Source organism: Mytilus edulis, chromosome 5 (assembly GCF_963676685.1).
Source record: "Mytilus edulis chromosome 5, xbMytEdul2.2, whole genome shotgun sequence".
NCBI lineage: Eukaryota > Metazoa > Mollusca > Bivalvia > Mytilida > Mytilidae > Mytilus > Mytilus edulis.
Window position 1 is genome coordinate 10378145 of NC_092348.1, and position 22144 is coordinate 10400288.

Genomic DNA, 22144 nt, shown 5'->3' on the forward strand with positions numbered 1-22144 from the left:
TAAGATTCTATGCAGCGAATTCTGCCATTTACGGGAATATATTTATGATGCTCAAAGTTCAAATAAAAGTCACTTTTCTCAACAGCAAACGAGTTAACATCATCAGTCAAATCTGTATCACCACTATCACCGACACAAACCTGAAAAATAAATGCAAAAGAGCAGTATCTTGTTCAATAAAAAGGAGTGGGAGGGCGGGTTTTCAAGTTTACCGCTTACAAAATTTAAACAGCTTGCTTGCTGCGATGAAATTCTAAAAAGGACTAAATGACGTCACAGAATATATCGTCACACATGTTGGGTAAATCTAAAACATGAAACACAATCCGTGAGTGGCCCCGGCGGTAACTGAATTTAAGTCTATTAACTTAAATTCCATTATGTCTGCTCGTTTGGTTCACACATCGGTATCAATATAATTGAATTTTATGCGAATGTCATACAAGTGAGAGGTTTATATATATATAAAACCATATTAAATCCACCCTTTTCTACATTAAAAAAATGGCTGTACCAAGTTAGGAATATAACAGTTTTCATTTACTCGTTTTATGTGTTTGAGCTTTTTATTTTGCCATTCGATTTGGGACTTTCCATTTTGAATTTTTCTCGGAATTCAGTATTAGTGATTTTACTTTACACCAAACATGATACGCAGAACCATTTGGTATTTGTCTTTTCGCATGTTTTGACTTCATCAAGAATGCAAAGGCATTTTCCAGTCTGATATGGATCGACCATCTATTTCGTATAAAAATACAGTTTTTCTAAAATTTGCTAAAAATCGTTGGTCTTTTTTTGGACAGATTAGTACAAAGTTTGATATCGTATCCACCAAAACCAGCCACATCTAATTGTTCAGATGTTGATCAGTGATTTGAGATGAAACTTTACAGCAATATAATTTGGCAATCGCTGGTGAGTTTGATATGTTCTTCATCTCATCGTAAGACATAATGACTAGTTTCATCATGAAAGTTTCATTTCCATTCAACATTTAACTCTGCTCGAATGCAGATTGATTGCTCTTGTGACAAACATGTCACACGATTCATATTTCTAACTCACCCACATTTGTTCCCTTTTTTGAATATTAAACTTAACCGGACAACCGTAAGTAGCTTTTATCCAAAGGGTTCGGTTAACTATTATAAAAAGTCAAAATGTAAGTCTAACGACTCTGGACATTTGTTGACATCTGAACCGGTAGTTTTGGCAAATACCTTTTATAAGCATGATTTATTTGTTTACAAGCGGGACGAAAAAAGTAAAATCACAAAAATACTGAACTCCGTGGAAAATTCAAAACGGAAAGTCCCTAATCAAATGGCAAAATCAAATGATAAAACACATCAAACGAATGGACAACAACTGTCATATTTCTGACTTGGTACAGTCATTTTCAAATGTAGAAAATGAACAAAAGATACCAGAGGGACAGTCAAACTCATAGATTGAAAATAAACTGACAACGCCATGGCTAAAAATAAAAAGACAAACAGACAAATCATACTACAGAAGACACAACACAAAAAACTAAAGACAAAGGATCACGAACCCCACCAAAACCTGGGGGTGATCTCAGGTGCTCCGGAAGAGTAAGCAGATCCTGCTCCACATATGGTACTCGTCGCGTTGCTTTTGTTATAACAAATCCAGTAAATAGTCTTATTCGGTAAGTCACAGTCGTGAAGAGGGAAGAGTATTGTAGAAACGACATAAAGAACATATCTGATGTCAGTTGTGAATCGGTTATTCCATAACGGTCAACCAACTCCTGATGGCGTCCGTAAAATTTACGAAGAGATGATTTCAACTTCACCATTTGGAACTCTTGGTTTAATATAACACACCAGCCAAAGTGATGCAATTATTGTCTATCGATTTAACGTTTGATTCGTCATCTTTAAATAACTATCCTCCCCTTTCCCGCCGTTGTATTTATCATGAAAAATTATAGGAAACACATCTGATGAATACATTATGATTGGGATCCAATAATTCTTAGTCTTTTGATTCTAGTCTACATTCTTCGAAAGATTTAGACATATTGCTAATGCCATGCATTTACCTTTTTTGTCTGTTTATTTTGCTCATAAGTTGTTCTCATTATAATTCATTTTATGCAACTGTCATACAAGTGAAAAGTTTAGCTACGTATAAATCCAGGGTTAATTCCCCTTTTTCTAAATAAGGAAATACCTGTACCAATTAAGTCAGGATATGACAGTTGTTTTCTATTCGTTTGATGTCCTTTTGAAATTGCCATTATGTAAAGGACTTTCCGTTTTAATATTCCCGTGGAATTTTATTTTTTTGGTATCCTGTTTAGTAATATTGCTAACCGATAAACAAATATTTGAAAGTATGACTGTATGAATATTCATTCATATACAATATTGATGTCGTTTTTTATCGGTAAAATTCAGCAAACAAGGTTTTTTTTGTAAAGAAATAGGGTGTTGTTTCTCTGCATGACCTCGTGATTATATCTTTGAGGAAACACCTTGTTTTACATGCTGCACGTCTTCCATTGTTGACAAAATATTGAGTAAATGAATATCAATAGAATTGAGAATATAAATGGGGAATGTGTCAAAGAGACAACAACCCGACCACAGAGCCGACAACAACAGAAGGTCTCCAATAGGAATTCAATGCGGCGAGAAATTCCTGCACCCGGAGGCGTCTTTAAGCTGGACCCTAAACAAATATATATACTAGTTCAGTGATAATGGACGTCATACTAAACTTCAAATTATACACAAGAAAATAAAAGTTAAAAGAATACAAGACTAACAAAGGCCAATTGAAGGGACTAGTTATAAAAGTCAAACTTAAAAAATAATTCAAAATTGAATTTTATGACTGTGTATTTAATCTATTTATGTTACTAGAAGCGATTTTGCTCGTTACCAGTATATTTTGGTTAGAACTCTCCAACGTTGATCATGGTTTTATGTTCCGAATATTTTGGCTTCGAAAATCACTGCATTATTAGGTCGGAATACGAATGTTATCTGTGCTTTTATAATGTTATTAGTTCCATACACTTTAAAGCAGGTCAATCACCATTAACAGTTTATTTATTTATTTAGTTTTATTGATAAAGAAGGATCACAAATAAAAGATAAATGTGTTCAAAAATATATTAAATGTAACAGCTTGAAAAATGTCATAAAATATAAACCAACTAAGGTTATTATTTCAAGGATGTTGAAATCAAAAAAATAATTAAATAAACTAAATTAAGTAAACATAGCATTCCGACACTGTTAAAATTCAAATCAACAAGCAACAAGATTAATTATACCTATCATGTAATAGTTCTTGGAATCATCTGTATAAAAACCCGGGACAACTCTTCATGCGTTGTAAATTATGAAAATTATGATATACAAGAAATTATTTGTCAAGGTCTATTGTTGCACTCTTTTGCAGAATATCATTATTGTAAAGTTTTAGAAAATAAATTACTGCACTTTTTGGGAGCAAATGCAAAAGGTCAAAGATGTCTCTATTAAGCGACGGCCAATTTCGATAATTTGAAGCTAAAACTAGTTTTCTATATTTTTCAACATGTCATTTTAAATTGTTTTTTCTCCAAATGGTCAGACTAAGCTGATAATTCTAATAAAATCCAACATTCACATTTTCCATGTAAACCATTATCAAAGGTACCCGAATTATAATTTATTACGCCAGATGCGCTTTTCGTCTACATAAGACTCAACTCATCAGTGACGCTCATATCAAAATAGTTATAAAAGCCAAACAAGTACGAAGTTGATGAGCATTGAAGACCCCAAATTCCAAAATGCCAAATACGGCTAAGCTAATCTATTCCTTGGATAAGAAAATCCTAAGTTTTTCGAAAAATTATATGTTTTGTTAATAGAAAAAGGCAACAGTAGTATACCGCTGTTCAAAACTCATAAATCCATGGACAAAAAACAAAATCGGGGTAACAAACTAAAACTGAGGGAAACGCATTAAATATAAGAGGAGAAAAAGGACACAACATTAAAATGTAACACACACAGAAACGGACTAAGCATTAGACAAAATCCTATGAGAATAACAAATATAACATCAAAACCAAATACATGAATTTGGGAAAAAAATAAAAAAACACAAAAATACTGAACTCCGAGGAAAATTCAAAAAGAAAAATCCAAAATCAAAATGGTGGATTGAACCTGGTTTTAATGGATTGAACCTGGTTTTAATGGATTGAACCTGGTTTTAATGGATTGAACCTGGTTTTAATGGATTGAACCTGGTTTGGGATAGATAAGTACCGTGACACGTCTTATAGTAATGTGAATTCACACTCAAAAATAAGAGAAAACAAACGACACAACGGAAACACAATTTTTTTAAAATGTAACACACACAGAAACGAACTATAATATAACAATGGCCATATTCCTGACTTGGTACAGGACATTTTTAAAGGAAAAAATGGTGGGTTGAACCTGGTTTTGCCAAACCTCGCACTTTAATGGCAATGTTAAATATAACATTAAAATGACAACATAATATTACAGGACTACAATACAAATAAATAGGAGAACGTATTATGCAAAGAAACACATGAATAATAGATAAAAAAAGGCATCAGGTTTAAAATTCATTGCGCCAAAAAACGCGCCTCGTCCACATAAGATTTACTAGTGACGCCTAGATATAAAAGTTCGAAAGTAAAAAATAATTATATAAAAATGACAACATAATTGATATTCATGTCAACACCGAAGTGCTGACTACTGAGCTGGTGATACACTCGGGGACGAAACGTTCATTAGCATTGGCATCGACCCAGTGGTGTGAATAGTTATCAAAGGTACCAGAATTATAATCTAGTACGCCAGACGCGCGTTTCGTCTAAATAAGACTCATCAGTGACGCTTATATAAAAAAAGTAATATAAGCCAAACAAGTACGAAGTTGATGAGCATTGAGGATCCAAAATTCGCGAAAATTGTGCCAAATACGGCTAATGTAATTTATGCCTGGGATAAGAAAATTCTTAGTTTTTCGAAAAATTAAACGTTCAGTTAACAGGAAATTTATAAAATGACCACATAATTGATATTCATGTCAACACCGACTTGCTGACTACTGGGCTGGTGATACCCTCGGGGACGAAACGTCAACCAGCAATGGCATCGACCCAGTGGGGTTTATAGTTATCAAAAGAGGGACGAAAGATACCAAAGGGACAGTCAAACTCATAAATCTAAAACAAACTGACAACGCCATGGCTAAAAATGAAAAAGACAAACAGAAACACAATAGTACACTTGACACAACATAGAAAACTAAAGAATAAACAACACGAACCCCACCAAAAATTAGGGGTGATCTCAGGTGCTCCGGAAGGGTAAGCAGATCCTGCTCCACATGTGGCACCCGTCGTGTTGCTTATGTGATTACAAATCCGGTAAATAGTCTAATTCGGTAGGTCACATTCATGAAAGGGAAGGGGATTGTAGTTACGACGTAGGGAACATATCCGATATCATTTGTGAAACGGTTATTCCATAACGGTCAACCAACTCGTGATGGCGTCCGTAAAATTTACGAAGGGATGATTTCAACTTCACCATTTGGAACTCTTGGTTTAATAGCTTCCTTGTGAGCAGCAACCCTCTATCAAGAAAATCATGATAGGAAATGCAAGCACGGGAATATCGTATTAATTGGGAGATATATACCCCGTATGCAGGTGCTGCTGGAATGTTGCTACTTAGAAATGGAAAGTTCACAATTGGAAAGCTGAAATCATCTCTTTTGTCGTAAAGTTTTGTTTTCAACCGACCCTCATTGTCAATTTCTAGATGTAAGTCAAGATATGAAGCCGACTTAACTGTATCTGTAGTATCCTTTATCTCCAATTCGATGGGATAGATGCGTTCCACATAGTCACCAAATTTTGAATTGTTTAGTGAAAGAACGTCATCTATATAGTGGAAAGTAGAGTTAAAGGATATTGCTAACTTCTTATCTTTCTTCCTATCAAAGGTATCCAGGTGTGTGGATAAGTCGTTATCCTAAGGCTATTTTTTTCTTATTTTTTCTGTAGACTTAGCTTTAATTTTTTATTACCATGCATTGTCAAGCTTGGTAACTCATAATTGTTTCTCAGTAACTCAATGTACAATGCTGTCCCATACTGAACCTTGTGACCTTGTTTGTTTACATTCAAATTTCAATGGCGTCAAAATCACGTGATGTCAAATCGTTATACCCAATCAAATTGCTCTACTGTCACTTAGGGGATTTTTCAGTCTACGGCAATTACGTTATTTCTCTGTGGGACATTGCTTTAAAATAGTTTGCAATAATTTGGGGTTTTATTCAACAGGAAATCTCATGTTTTGCCATCCCTTTCGACATCAATGGAATTTTGTATAAATATTTACCTACAGTCATGATGGTCAGAATATCGATCTTTTTATAATGAATAAAAAAAAAAATTCTATGAAAAATATTGTAAATTGTTCTTTATTAAGGGCATATCCAACAGTTTCAGGGGAGGTAATAACAAACGTAAACGTCGTCTATTGTTTCCCGTAATTTAACGTTGTTTCAACGACGTCATAACGGAATCACCATTGGAATTGCTATGGCCCTCTGGAAAGGGAGGGTTCTTTCATCAAAGGAAAGAGCACGGCGGGAATCGGCAAAAAAACTCATACAGAATATTAACGGAAATTAGAACTCAAATCTTTAAAGATATTTTTGTCCTCTTGGTCTATCATAAAAGAAATGCACTTATCTTGATCATTATAGAAAGTTTCCGTTTTATTGAAATTATCGTCAACACATTCAGTAAGGAACAACGAGAAAAAATGCGTAATGATTTATTATTGCATTAGAATGCAAATTGTAATTAATTCTTTACCAAACTTTTCCGAGATTTTGTCATTCAGAATAGAAAACTCAAAGTTTAGTTTTACTTGAGAAAGATGGAAAAAAAGGTTTCTTGAGAAAAATAAAATACGGCGTAAACTAACATTTATCAAGCTTTGCGTTGAAGTGCTATTAATGTACAGTAGCTTTTTAAATGAATACGACCTTTAACTCGTAAACAATGTAAAACAAAAGATGACATTGTAATAATTTAAAAAAAAAATGAAATAGGAAAACATTGTAATATTATATACACTGACATACAAGTTGAAAATATCAGACGATTTTGGTGTTTTAAGGTGTTTGAGGAAACAAATATAATTTAGCAAAAAAAAGGCGGTGTAGGTCTTCATGTAGGTCTTGACTAATTAGACACGCCATCACAAAATCAGCGGATCCATAATAGGATAGGACTAAAAAAAAAAACAGCCATCAAAATACCATAATTCAAAATTGGGGAGGGGGGAGGGGGCTAATAGCTTAACTCAAGATTTTGATCTTATTCAACTTTATTCTAGTACGGCATACGTTTTACCGCTAGCAAACTCTTTATCATAATAATGTATCAATGATTTACTTCAGATCCACTTTCGCCTCGTCGTAAATATGCGTGATATATTTGCCACTGGAGCACGGGAGCAATCAATTTATCAGTTTCATATAGTGATGCATAATCATTAGTTCTCAACTGATAATTGTCTCAAACAGTTTTTCAGTTTTGGTATTTTGTTTTTATTTATATTTTATTTTTAAACGAAAATTTTAGACTTTCTTTCCGCATTTTTTTCTTTCAATTCATTTGTTTGAATAATCAATAATAAATAGAACTCAACATCAGTAGTTACATTGTATGCAGCCAAACTAGGTGGAGGGCAGTAGAACAGAAAATAATCTCCATTGTGTATATGCAATAACTCATATATTGAAGCGTAAAACAATGACAGTCATGCTCGCTTTTCGGCCCTTTCGTTTTTTCTCAATTTATTGTTTTACTGATCTCTTTTGTTAAATAAAATTTTTTTTCATCTACAACTGCAAAAGGCGCAGCATATGTGTGAAAATCAGCAATGTGACTTATTTGAAGATTCATGTAACCTTTGTTGTTGTTTAGATATTTTATTCAAAGTTCGTATATCCTTTCAACCATTCATTTAGATGTTTGTTTAACGTATAGATAGCGCGAAACTCTCACTGCACTATACATCGGATATACGACATTTTTATTTCGACTAAACGAGGCTGCAAATTTATACTAGCTAAACGGTCGCACCCAATTTTAGCAAAAATATTCTGTCGGACGGGAGAAGTCCAGAGATGTGAATATTTCCATACCCACATCAATCCTTTTGTTTTGAAAATGATTTAAAGGTATACATTAATACGACAGCAACCCAACGACCCATATAATTCAAAACACTAAGAGTCAACATACAGATTTTTGTTATAGCTAGAAGCCTATAAAGAATAAAAAGCCAGAAACTGCAAAATGAATAAATAATACGGAGTCAGTGAGTTTTTAGACAAGTGTTTGGTTGCAAAATTTCACGAGCTCTTTGTTAATGTCGTTATAAGCAAAACACTTCATTGTAAAGTAACGATAAAATAAATAATGATTATGGATGACGGACGTCAGTGGCATACTAAATGAATATTCAGAACAAAAATATCAAATGGAAATAGAATATGAAAATTAACCCTGCTTTGGTACTATAGACCGAGACACAGAAACGGATTTCTAACGTGTAATACTTTTGTTTTTAAAAGAGATACCAGAGGGACTATTTAAATAGTCTGTAATTCCACAGTTTGTATGTTTCACACCCGGGTTTCACAATTTTGACGAGCACAATAGTAAAACTAACTGAATTGTTATCTCGTCCAGATACTGGTTCATTATAAATAAGAAGATGCGATATGAGAGCTATCGAGACAACTACCCAACAAAGTCACAGTGTAAATACATTTGTCTGCCACACCGTCGCACTGCCTTTGAAAAATTAGAGGGGAAATATAACGTTATTTTCGGAAAACGTCTTAATTTTTGGCGCAATTTGTGAGGCTTACGGGAGGGATTGAGTAAACAATATTATATTTCTCAATTTTCCTCAAAAACGAGTATGGTAACAAATATTTTTCAAAACGTTATGACGTTCCATTTTTTTCAAAGAATAACATATCTTACTTTGGCCAAATCGACACCGTTAGAAATATTTAAAAAAATCAAAAATGTGCATTTCAAATGTTCATTTCTGGCCGTTGTCTGGGTTCACCATGACGTTTTTGGCTTTATGTGAGTGAGAATTAATGCTTTAAATGGTAAAGTTAGATTTTTCTTACCATCTTAAATTATTTAGCTTCAATTTGAGTCCAATTATATAAGTTTATGTTGATTAAAAAATCATTATTAATTTTTTTAAATAAAAAACGTTTTTTATCCCAAAATTGCAAAAATGTTCAATTTTCAGAAGCATTTTTTGCAAAAACGAAATCGACAACATATATTTTTTTTGGCAAAATTTGATTCTCTGTCAATTGAAGAATAAAATATCTTAAAGGGAAAAAATTCTCACCGTTAGAAATAAACTGTTGGATATGCCCTTAACCTACTCTATATGCCTGTACAAAATTATGGCATGGACATCGTTTTTTCATATAGTTTTCCTTTCATTTTGGTTGGGCTTTTTTCGCGGGAAAATCGCGAAAGACGTAAGGAGCATGTCATTTTAAAATTCCAAAAAATACGATTTGCTTGACCTGTATTGCCTGCCACAAGATTGATGACGCTGAATGGAATGTACACAAAGCAATGGAGGCCGGAAGTGGGATTTTGTGAAGTTCTAGAATGTTTTTAGACATTCGGCAGTCGGGATTGAAACGGGCATTAGAAAATTGGCATTTTTTTAGCAATAATTGAGAACAACAATGAAAACTTACCTTTAGAAATGATTTTTTTTATTCAAAAGTGCAGAAAAAACGTATTCTGCACTGTTTTCCTACGCCGGAAGTAGCGTAGTGACGTCAACGCGTATAAAAGAGAAGAGTATGATACCAAAGATACATTCAAACTCATAAGTAGAAAATACAATAAAATCGTCAAGGCTAAAAAAGAAAACAAACAAACAGACAGACAAACAACAGTATAAAAAACCATGAAGAAGCAAAGATTAAGCAACCCACCAAAAACTTGGGATAAGCGGATTCTTCTTCATATGTGTCGCGCTTTGTGTTAAGCTCATGTTACTATTAACCCAGTGATAAATCTTATTTGTTAAGTCACATTCAGGGAAAGGGGACGGGACTGTAGTTACGACATTATGAACGTATCAGTTGTCAGCTATGAAACAATTATTCCATAACGGTCAACCAACTCGTGATAGCGTCTGTAAAATTAGTTAAGGGAAAATGTCAACTTTTGCACAATACATCATTTAAAACAATATTTCAAGAACTAATTACAGTATTTAGTTAGTAACATTTTAGAATAAGTGTATTTAAAGAATGGATTAGTGCAACCGGATTGCAGTAAAATAGCAGTATCGGTAAAACATTCTCTGTAAAAGTAAGTGTGTGCTGTTTTCCTTAAAATGATTTTTCAAATAAACACGCAAACCAAATTTTAGTTTGTATGGCAGGTAAAGGTAATAAGTAACTTCCTTTATAAGTTACCAGTACAACATAGATTACGTTCACCGAAATCCAAAACATTTCCAAAAAGTTCTTTGTGGTATATGCATTCGACTTGTTTTAATCGAGAAACATTTTCTTAATAGATGTTATTATCCTACTGCTGACATCAATCTATTATCTATTACTTAATCAGTTTGAATGGTGATGTACATGTGTTTATATTTATTTTAAGTAGCAGTCTCTGTTTTGTTTTGCCAGCAACTTTAATACCGTTTATGATATTATAATGAATATAGCTAATGTTATCCCAATAAATATTCAAAATAAGGTCAATGTCTGAAAAATATAAAAATTTTGGTATGAGGCTGAAAAAATGGAGAATGGCGAGGTTTTACCGAGTCTTTCCCCAGTTTTGTGCCAAATGCAAAATAGTTTATACTTTTATGACATTGACCTGGATATATAAGTATACCATGATGAAATTGGCATTGCACAAAAAGGTGTGTTACTATGATTAGGAAATACACACAACTAGTTGCAGCATAATATAAAATTCTGTTGTTTATACTTTTTTGGTGCCGTTTTGTTGCTGTCTCACAATTGTGTAAATTTGTTAGGTATATTATTAGAGAGATTAAAGATATATTGAATTCAACTGCTACAATGATTTGTAGAAAGAATATATGTGATGTATATCAGATTAAACGCCAACAAATCCATCAAACTGATGCCGACAAACAAACGATCACAACAGTAGCCACAGGGATCACTGTAAGAGAAGGTCGATTTATAGCACCTAATTCTATTGTAAAAAACAAATGAATGTGTTCATGATATTTGATAGCACAATGCAGAGGCTAAGTAACAAATGAGAATGTATTATAAGAAATTTGAATTTGCTTTATTCGTTTTAAATATTTGTTTTATAATGCAGGTAATAAACAACAAATACAGGATAAAAATGAAAGAGATATTAAATTGATATATTCTCTGCAGAAGTTTATTGTTCTGTTTATGTAAAGATACTTATGTAAAAAGTAACAAACTATAGTCGTCTGATCATCATGGTTGTCTTTCGACCAATAGACCCGTGTTTCCCCTAGTAATTGTCTCTTTGATCATCGTTTAACCAAGTATTGGAACCACTTGAGTACCACCATGGCCCGTGTCCTACGGCATAATTTTTTCCTCCATCGTTGTCGCGATCTATTGCTGAGAATTTTCCAGAAGATTGTAGTTGTAAAGCGTCACCTTATATAAAGAAAAGCGTTTATACATTATTTTGTAACATGTCGAACAAAATTTATTGTTTTGCTTGCTTTTAAGTGTGAAATATTTCATGCATGTAAAAACCGATATAAAAAAAAAAAGAAGATAATTTTAGCAATGTAGGTACACCTGGATGAAGGGACATAACCTTGAAGAATAACCTATAGAGGAAGAATATACCAAGTGAACAATAACAACCAACATAACAATACAATGGCCGAAGAGGCATACAATTGTCCGCAAAACATACACATGTATCTTAAGATTCAGCAACAACTCTACTGAAATAAGGAAGGACATCAGGAAGGGTAAGTTGTCTAGGTCCAACGATGGGCTTGTTATGTTACAAATGGCACAAATGATGACAAGTCGCTTTCAGGGATGTCACAATAGAAAGAAAAGGAAAAGGAAAATAGCACCAAGTATGTCAATAAATCCAAATAAATTCAACTGATAGAGGAGATGTCAAATTTACTACCAGTACATTTTATCTGGATCTCTTTGTTAAAAAGCTTCTCCTTACTCCGTACTAATTTAACTCTACAAAGGATATCATGGATCACAAGCTCCTGATATTGTATCCAATGTGAGATATACATTCCGGACGAGGGCTCTGCTGAAATTTTTTCATGAAAATATGATCAGTTTGCAATAGCAGAATTGAAATCATCTCTTTGCAGTTCAGTCCTCAGACCTATCATCATAGTTTCTAATTTCTATATGTAAGTCCAAGAACATATCAATAGCGGTAAGAAGATTGGCACAGTCTATTCCAATAATAGTGCAGATTGTTTGTAGACAAAACTCATCCTCAATGCGTAATAGATTTATTTTTAATGAAAGAAATCAAATTTGTCATTATTTCAGTTTCAGAGGAGCTTTTTTTTTTACATAAAGAGCGGTTTTTAAAATAGTATGATTGGTCATTTCCTGGAACAAGATGTACGTTTCTGCGTGGGTCAATCGTTTTTATGAAACAAAGGGAACTCATTCTTTCAGTCTGTCTTAAATTTGTGTGTAAAAAAAAAGAAGTCAAATATGTTGATACTATTACAGGAGAAGAGGGACTTATATTGTATTTTCCCTTACAGATCTTTTAATTGTTAAGTATCAACATTTTATTTACACCGCCTACAAGAAAAAGACAAACAGACAAATAATTGTACACAAGACACAAATAGAACACGACAGACTAAGCAATAGGGACCCCACCAAAAACTGGGGTGATCTCAGGTTCTGCGGAAGGGTAAGCAGATACTGCTCCACATGTGGCACCCGTCGTGTTGTTCCTATTATTACAAACCAAGTAAAAAGTCTAATTCGGTAGGTCACGTTCGTGAAAAGGGAAGGTTTTTTTTCTATACACCTATTTTATTTATCATCAAATAGTTCTTGTGCATTTTGAGTTTACAACAATAAGTCAGTTATCTACATGTTAAATGGACAACGTGAGAGGGAATCTAATTATTTTAATTGTAACACAGAACAAAAAAATGAAACGCTTATGAAAATTGTAAATATTTGTACCTGCTGTCCCACTGTAATCGTTGACTGTAAGCTGGTACTGGGATGCAGCATCACCTAGTTTGAATGACTTGTATACAGCATAGATGTCTTTGCCATCTTTTGTTTCCATATTCAATCGCAGTTCAAATTTTACGGTATTCGTAAGAAGATGGATATATTTATTGCCTATAATGTAGATATTTGTATGTATTAAAACATAATAAAAATTAGCAGTTAATTTTTATACAAAACTATAATCCTGGTATCTTTGATGGGATTATTTTCTACCCAATACCGCAATACCAATACACAACATATTACCGAAACAAATAACCCATTGAAGGAAACATTATATTTTCTCTTTTATTTTTTCAGTCCGCATCTCGAGGAAGGAAAATACAGTCAAGAATCCCCTTCCAAAGACTTGAAAATTTCAAACCCTCTTCCAAAACAAATAAATAAACAAAACTCAACACTTCTATTCTATATAACAACAAACAGCTGCGCCACGAGAACATGATACGCCCTTTGTCTTGTATGTGAAGTTTTATGCAATAATCATAAATAGTTTCTTTTTTTTCACAAAAAACTCAACAACTCTAAAAATAGATTTTTAATCATTACCAAAAAGTATACTGATCTTAGGATTAATATAACTAATAAGTGTGTAAAGTTTTAAGCAATAATCATAAATCGTTTTTGAGATACAGTGCGACATGTGAAAAAAAACACACCCTTGTTTTAGTTATAAAGTCCTGTAACTCAAAAACTTTAAATCTTATTTTCACCAAAAATTATATTTTCCATTTATACTTAAATAATGTTTAGTGGAATCTAAACCAACTACAGACACAGGCATAGTGAGAAAGTTGTGAAATATATTATGACACCGTCAGAAGGGGCTAAAGGATTATGCTTCTTATGGTCATACCTTCATTCATATCAGCGTATATATCATATATATCTATAATTGAAGACGATTGTAAATTTACTTAAGATAACAAATACATTACTGAGAAAAAGATGTTAAAACTTCGGATTTGAATCTTACGAATTGAACACAACGGAGCGAGACGAATGAAACGTGTTTTGTACCAAAAGATTATCCCCTTTTCATTCCCAAATATGTGCAAGCCCCCCTTCCTTATTTTCCTCTCACATCCGTCGGGTAAAATATGACCAGTTCCTTATCATGTAATATTTTGTACTAACATAATCAGCGTTATCAAAGATTTCTATTTCTATCAGAATAACACATACTTCTTTAGCCCCTCCCCCCCCCAAAAAAAAGATATTCACCAACTAGGACGTACGTGCGTCAGACCCGTATCACGTTATATTTTATGATTTTGACCCGTACTCTGCGGTTCACTGATCACGTTAAAGTTCCAGTCTAATGTGTTTAGCCATAGAGTTGTGGTCATTCCATTTTTTTCAGTTTGAAACTTAGTGCAAATACTCATTGAAATAAAACCTTAAAACTATTATGCCAAAGAAGGGGTTTGATCGTGATTTCGCTGTTAATTGAAAATAATTATGTGAGGATGTGACGGGGCATGTGCTGTATAGACACATTCTTGATTTCTATTTCTGAGACAATGAGTTTTCTATCTGTATATTACTCCATATTATCAATTATAGGTTGTCTTCTTAAATTTTGACGATTCTTCGACCATAACATTTTGAAGTTTCTTCCATTTATATTGAATTAAAACCTCTTGATTGCTAAAATATAAACAATTTTCTCTACTGAGACTTCCTTTTTGTCGACTTATTGAAAAAGCATTGTATTGATACCCTGGTGATAGGATAAAGCTGTATTTAAAAGTATATGCCACAGCTAACTCTGAAAAAAAGTCTGCGAATCCGTCTAATACCCACGAAATAAAATCTTTATACAGTGGTAAATCCTATACAAATGTACATCTGTATGTAAATATCGTTATAACAGTTATAAACACGTACTATTTAAAACGAAAGAGATCTTGCTTTACTGAAACAAATTAAATGGGAATTATTCTATAAAACAAAATAAGTCTTACCCGTAACAATGATGGATGAATTAAAACAAGGATAGATGGATGGATTGGTGTCAAATATCAACGACGAACACATTTAAAGAGGTGCGAAAGATACCAGAGGAACAGTCAAACTCATAAATCGAAAATAAACTGAAAACGTCATGGCTAAAAATGAAAAAGACAAACAGACAAATAATAGTACACAAGAAACAATATAGAAAACTAAAGACTGAGCCGCATCTTAAACTTGCAAGTACAAATATAACTGTCCGGAGACAACATTCGAGCAGGCGAACACCAACAATTAAAATATTTAATCCAAAAAAAGACACCAATTTAAAGATAAGCACTTACCAAGCCAATGTTCTCCGGCGACCTCTCCAAAACCATTTTCATATTCGTTCCAAGTTCTCTCAAATTTTACCTTGCGTTCTGAGCGTCTTTCGATTACCTTTTAAAAATATAATGTATTAAACAATGAATTAACAAACATGCCGAACTCCTAGGAATATTCTAAACGTAAGTCCCTAAGCCAATGACAAAATTAAAAGCTAAAACACATAAAACGAAATGATATAAACTGTCGGTTTATTCCCGATTGGCTCACTTTTTAAAATTTTAGAGTTTTGATTGTCCCACATGAAAGGTTCTGATTGTCCCACATTATTTTATGAAGTAAAATGTTCTTAGATAAACAAGGTAACTGTTGTTTATTTTGCTAAATAAACAAGAATTAATTATTGCACATTTAATATCAAATTTTTAAAACAGTATGAAATAATGTTTATTAAATCATCATAAATGCTTATATTTCATATTTATGAAATATATCAACAATTTTACGTTATTTATAAAAACAAATGTCAATAATGTAATTACAATTACATTTTTCTCTATAGAGTTTTTATTTTTTTAGAAATAAAACATGCGATTAAAAAAAAAGAAGTATAAACTCATTTACATTCTACATTGAACACGAGCTTGTTGATTGAGAGATGTTTCCATTAGTCTTTTGCAATTTTACGAGGGAAGTCAGAGGACACTTATACCACATTCTTCGCACTCAACGTCAGATACATCTGAACCCAACAACTTTCTTTATTGATAACGAAGCTGATGTCTAGAATTCTGCCATATTAGCCTTTCCAAGAATCACTATTAAAAGTGATTTTTTCCAATATTCCCAGTGTCTGCAAAAAAAGTGCAGTCAACAGTGCTCGTCAACCAAGAAATCCAGACTTCCAAAAAAAAAAAAAAAGAATATGTGGTATGATTGCCAATGAGACAGTTGTACAAGAGACCAAATGGCACAGAAATAAACAACTCTATGTCACAATATGGCCTTCAACAATTACAAATGCCCATACCGCATATTCAGCTATTATAAAAGGCCCGATAGGAAAAATGTGAAACAATTCAAACTTGAAAATCTGTTTTTTTATGTACAAAACAATGAAGAAAAACAAACATGTTGCACAGCAACAAACGACAACAAATACATTACAGGTTACTGACTTGAGACAGAAACATGAAGAATGTGGCGGGGTTAAACTTATTTGAAGGCGCCAACCCACCCAATAATCTGGGACAGTATTGTAACAGTATACCATTAGAATAAACTATAAAAACTAGTTGAAAAAGGCTTATCTCATCATATGGGTACAGACAGAAATACATCTAACAAAAACAGGTAGACGGCTACTTATGCATCCCCACATCAAAGACACTATGTACAGACCTGAGAGTACTCGTAGTTACTGACAGCTAGTTCAAAGCCAATAATAAAAACTAATTAAATAATCATGCATCTAGCGCTAAAATTTTACGACTTCATATCATATTCAATGTTTGATGGTACTTTAAATGTACCTACTATGTGCAAAATAAAATATGTAAATATTATAGTTTTTTCGTGTTTTTTTCTTCTTCGTATTTTAAGTTACACTACTTAGTAACCTGTAATCAACTGCTACACACTATAAACACAAATTAATCACTATCAAAACAATTCCACATTTAAACTTCCCAATTGTCCCACAAATATGTTCCCAATCGTCCCACAAAATTTTATTACTTTTTTACCTGTAATTTCAAAAAGTGGGACAATCGGGAAGACACCAAACTTTGATATTCCTGATTTCATATCTAATGTAAACAAGGTGAATTAAACTTGGGTTTATAGCTAGCTAAACCTTTCACTTAATCGGTTTTTTTTAAATTTTGTGTTTAAATGTCGAATGATGAAAAACCAATATCAATCTGTCTTATGATGTCATCTTGGTTTACGTTTTTATTAAAATTTGAATGCTTTCCATAGTTTCAGTTTAGTTATATTTTTTTCCTAATTTAGATAAATATAAATATACATAATCATTAATAGAAAGCACTCAATGAATATAATAAAATTAGCAGTGCCAATTGATTTGCATTGATGCGCGTTTTGACAACTTTTGTCACTTCGGTTATTTTCGTGAACAAAATATTTGAAAATCAAAAATCTAATACCTATATTGACAATATCTAACTGTTGAAATAATATCCAAATTATGAGGATACAGAACGCCTAAGGGAGTTAACTCATTGAAATAGCTCAACGCTTTAATGCCTTAAAGTTAGTAAAGAGAAATAAAGATTCTCAATGACAGTTTTAGTGTTTGTCAAACTGCTACACATATCATGAAATTATTCCTGTAAATTGTGTGGTCAAATCTCTTGAAATGTTTATATTAGACCAAAGTACACATTTTGTCAAAATTTTATGAAAATTAAACGCGTCAAATCTATATTAGTCACAGTATGTTGTACGCCCCTTAAAACAGGAAATCTTAAGAATATAAACCAATCAACTTACGATCCAACCTCCACCATCCGCATCCATGTCACAATAGACTTGTTTACCTCCAACAGTATCTATATATATTGTATATACGCCACTCTTCGTATTACTTTCTTTTATGTCAGAACAGTCTCTTGGTAAATTGATAGGTCTGTATTTCTCTGTTGGAAAAATAAAGTTATTGAATTTGGCGACATATATCCATATAACTATTGAAACTTTAGTACAAATGTACATTAAGGAAATAAGAAAAATCAAGAATTTAAAATTGATACTATAACTCCGATGAACATTAGTTAAGAAACAAAATAAGCTAAAAATATCTATAGATCATGGAGCGCCTTTTCGAGATATTTAATTTTTTAAATATGGCGGGAAAAGGTTGACTCGGACTATGAACTTATATTTGCATGGGTATAATAGGGTCTAACATAAAAAGAAAAAAAATTAAGAATCTGCTTAAATTTTGGCAAATGTCCTTTTATGAGCTGTTAAGTCTTATATGATCAACAATTTGGTTAGCTTGCCTGCTTTTTTTGTATATTTTGTATAATTTTATTTTGATAATGTCCAATTGAACTTAAATATCATATATACAGGTTTACATACCTATATATGAAGATGTCAATCTTAATTACAAAGCTTGAATAAACATTTATACAAATCAAGCAAGGAAGCCAACCAAAATTTTACCCTACATGCATTAGGATATTAGCTGTAAGGCAAAACAAATTTTAATACTCAGCAAATGTGAATTAAAATGAAAATTGTCGGTGCTTAGAACTAAATTGTTATAAATTTAACTTAATATGACAAAAACAACTGCTCCAAGAATAATATAATACCACATAAAATCTCTCCCTTTCATTTAGCTACAACTATGACCGGAAAGATTGAAAACAAATTTAGATCTTTAATGCCGGCAACAACCTTATCTTCGTTTTTTAATTTCCAAAATGAGCCCTTTAGATTTATAATATTTTATTCTGTTGGAGAAATCTTACATTGTAGTTTTCAACGGATAATTATTTCTAAATTAATTTTTGAATTAAAAACATTTTGGATTTTATATTTACTGTCTCATTTATTCAAAACACGTGAGGTATTCATAACAGGGATTGTATTTTATGATAGATGTATAAAGTTTTAGAATCAAAAACTTTAATTCATATATCATACCTATAATTTTAATTTCCTTATATATCTTAGATATTCAGAAATATTGAATTTACAAACTAAATGGAATAATTTCTATACGTTCGTCTTAGTCGGAAAAAATAATGGTATAAAGCAGTCCGTCCATGCTTTTGTATGTCCGTCTGTCAACAGTAGCGAATGAGTTTGTTACGGCAAACTTCTGAAATTGAAGCAAAAACAAAACCCACACATCTAGTCTGATATAGTTAAATACTCTGTAGGTTAGCCAGTGCCATCTTTCATTTCTTTTTTTTATTTTCAATAATTTTGCTAACGAGGGGCAATGGACAAAAACAGACTTGGACAAAAGCGACGTGAAAGGTCATTTCAAACATTTTTCCATTCCGACGGATGGTATTTCTGAAGGTTAATATTGTGCGGGAACAACATCATAAGATCTGATATACTGATACATGCGTCTCGTCCTTTTTCCTAAAAAAGTTCATCGGAAGGTACCTAGAACTTGTTGATCAATATTCCGTATCAACTTCACAAATAATACACGATGGTCTTGAAGTATAGATTTTGCGTACTGACGTTGTTTATCATCTTAATAACGTGTTATATTATTCTTTTATTTGTCTTTATTGATATTACTTTTACTGGTAAGTCTGTTTTTTGAGATATCCTTTTGACGTTACTCTGTGCTTATGTATCCCATCATACTTTGAACGACAAAATTATTTTATCATGTGACTCTGTACCTATTTTGTCATACTTTGAATGACAAAATTATTTTATTTATTAATAATTTTACTGTTAACCCACTTTTTTGTGATATACATTTGACGTGAACTCTGTACTTATGTATCCCGTCATACTTTGAACCACACTATTATTTTATTTATCATTTTTACTTTAACTGTTAAGTCCGTTTTTGTTATATCTATTTTGCGTGACTGTATTTATGCATCCCGTCATATTTTGAACGACAAAATTATTTCATGTCTACCTGTGCGAATTTCAAACGCGCAATTTTACACCAGTACTCAAAACCCTCCTTCCTTGATGGGTGCATTTTACGTAGACAGATAAAATCGTATAATATAATCAAAATGAGGATGTTCATTTGATGTATGCCTTATTGTCCTTCTTAATTCTTTACATTTGTTGTTTTTATAGTGATAAAGATGATAACACAATGTTGACTGCTGTACCCCTAATTTTGACATTTTCAAAAAAAATAATAAAAATACCAACCTCCAAGGAAAATATTAATTAACTCCAAGGCATTTTAAAAAAGATCTTTAAAACTTAAAAAATTGTCGTTTTTTTAGAAAACATTCCTTGGTTTAATAAACTTTTAAATTGTTTACATAATTTCACTTTTTTTTTTTAATTATGAAATTCATGAAATTTTCAATAAATACAATAGCTTTCACGATATCTTCGGAGAAATTTCAATTTATTGTGTCTATTCTGACAAATTAGCGATAAAACTGTACCTGAAATTGTTTGAGTATAGCCTTTCTTCCATTCTTCTAAATTATCTACCAAATCTGTAACGTTCTCCATCAAATCGCTGAATAGACTTTCGAAGCGAGATTTAAATCCACCAACCAAATGAGCTAAATCCTCCTCATACAAAGTCTTTGATTCCTGTAACCTTTCCTTATAGGCGGTCAACATTGTAGTTTTTAGTTCATCTTGGCTATGTTCAACAATGTCCTTAATTTTACCAGTAAATGTCTTAGAAATAGCTGTATCTATATAATGCTTAAGTTGTGTGTTTAAAGAAGAAACATCAAGATCCGCAACTAACGGTGCTTTCAAGTTATTTGTTACTAAAGGCATTTCAACTACAGCGTCATCTGAATTATTTAATGGTATTGTCCAAACAAAATGAAGTGTCGTTAGATAAAAGAAGAAAATCAGCAATAACGAGAAAGTCTTTTCCATCATTTTCTGTTCGAATAAGAAAATACTTCTGTAGTAACGTTGCGATCAACTGTTATTATTTTCTGCTGTAACACTAGTTTCAGCTGAAGAATTTATGTGATGCACATTGTTTTGGCTAATAATCATTAGAATTTCAATGAAATGACATAATTCTTTATCTCTTTCCGCTTGTTGAGTGCGTATAGTATCCAGCATAAACGTCTTTGAAGATTTATTTTTGAAGCAATGATACACATTCCTTAAGTTGTTTGATTAAAAATCAAAAAGTTCAAAGCAATAACAGAGTAATTAGGTAATTACTTAAATGTTTATTCATAACACATTTGCATTCCCAAAGTGAAAAGATCCTTAATTGTGTTGTTTAATGTATATTGGTTTTGATATAATGCTATACGTTTTCGACTGTTGTTAGCTGCATGCTTAGTGGTTAATATTTCCTGCATGTTCAGGACGACAAAAAGTTGAGTTTGGCTTGATTATGTATAAAGATTATTTGTTTCAATTTTATGAAAAATATCACCGATTGAAATTTTATAAATAAGATACATTCCAAAAATGCTGTTTTTTAAATCATCAATTATGAAATTAAAGTTGTTTAAATAATTTCCAAAGAATAGTTGCATAAATTTAAAGCGAACTGAAGTAAACAGGATATTCCAAATGGTTTAACAAAACTCCTTTTGTTTTTATCTTCTGAATCCCCCAAAAATAGGAGGCATGTCTATCTAATGGATAGAATTATCAGAAAAACCGAAAGTTATAGGTAATGTCTAAAATTTTGACCCAATTTATTAAAGGTAGCAAATGTAGATATATGTTACATACTAGTATTTGAATTAACTAGGTGAAATATAGTTTGAATGCAAATGTC

At 32.2% G+C, this 22144-nt stretch overlaps 1 protein-coding gene across 1 annotated transcript; it reads right to left on the reverse strand.

Moving 5' to 3' along the window:
• Positions 1-11450: 11450 nt before the first annotated feature.
• Positions 11451-21404, reverse strand: LOC139522937 (fibrinogen-like protein A). Its single transcript, XM_071316608.1, has 5 exons — positions 20820-21404; positions 18193-18338; positions 15696-15792; positions 13342-13506; positions 11451-11796 (listed from the first exon to the last, which is right to left on the reverse strand). The coding sequence occupies exons 1-5, from the start codon at positions 21274-21276 to the stop codon at positions 11645-11647; spliced, it is 1017 nt and encodes a 338-aa protein (XP_071172709.1). The 5' UTR covers positions 21277-21404; the 3' UTR covers positions 11451-11644.
• Between the last annotated feature and the right edge of the window lie 740 nt (positions 21405-22144).

Coding starts and splice junctions, on each gene's coding strand:
- LOC139522937 (XM_071316608.1), bottom strand. CDS start 21,276: ATGATGGAAAAGACTTTCTCGTTATTGCTGATTTTCTTCTTTTATCTA. Junction 18,339..20,819: donor CTATACTCAAACAATTTCAG/GTACAGTTTTAT, acceptor TTTTTCCAACAG/AGAAATACAGACCTATCAAT. Junction 15,793..18,192: donor CGGATGGTGGAGGTTGGATC/GTAAGTTGATTG, acceptor TATTTTTAAAAG/GTAATCGAAAGACGCTCAGA.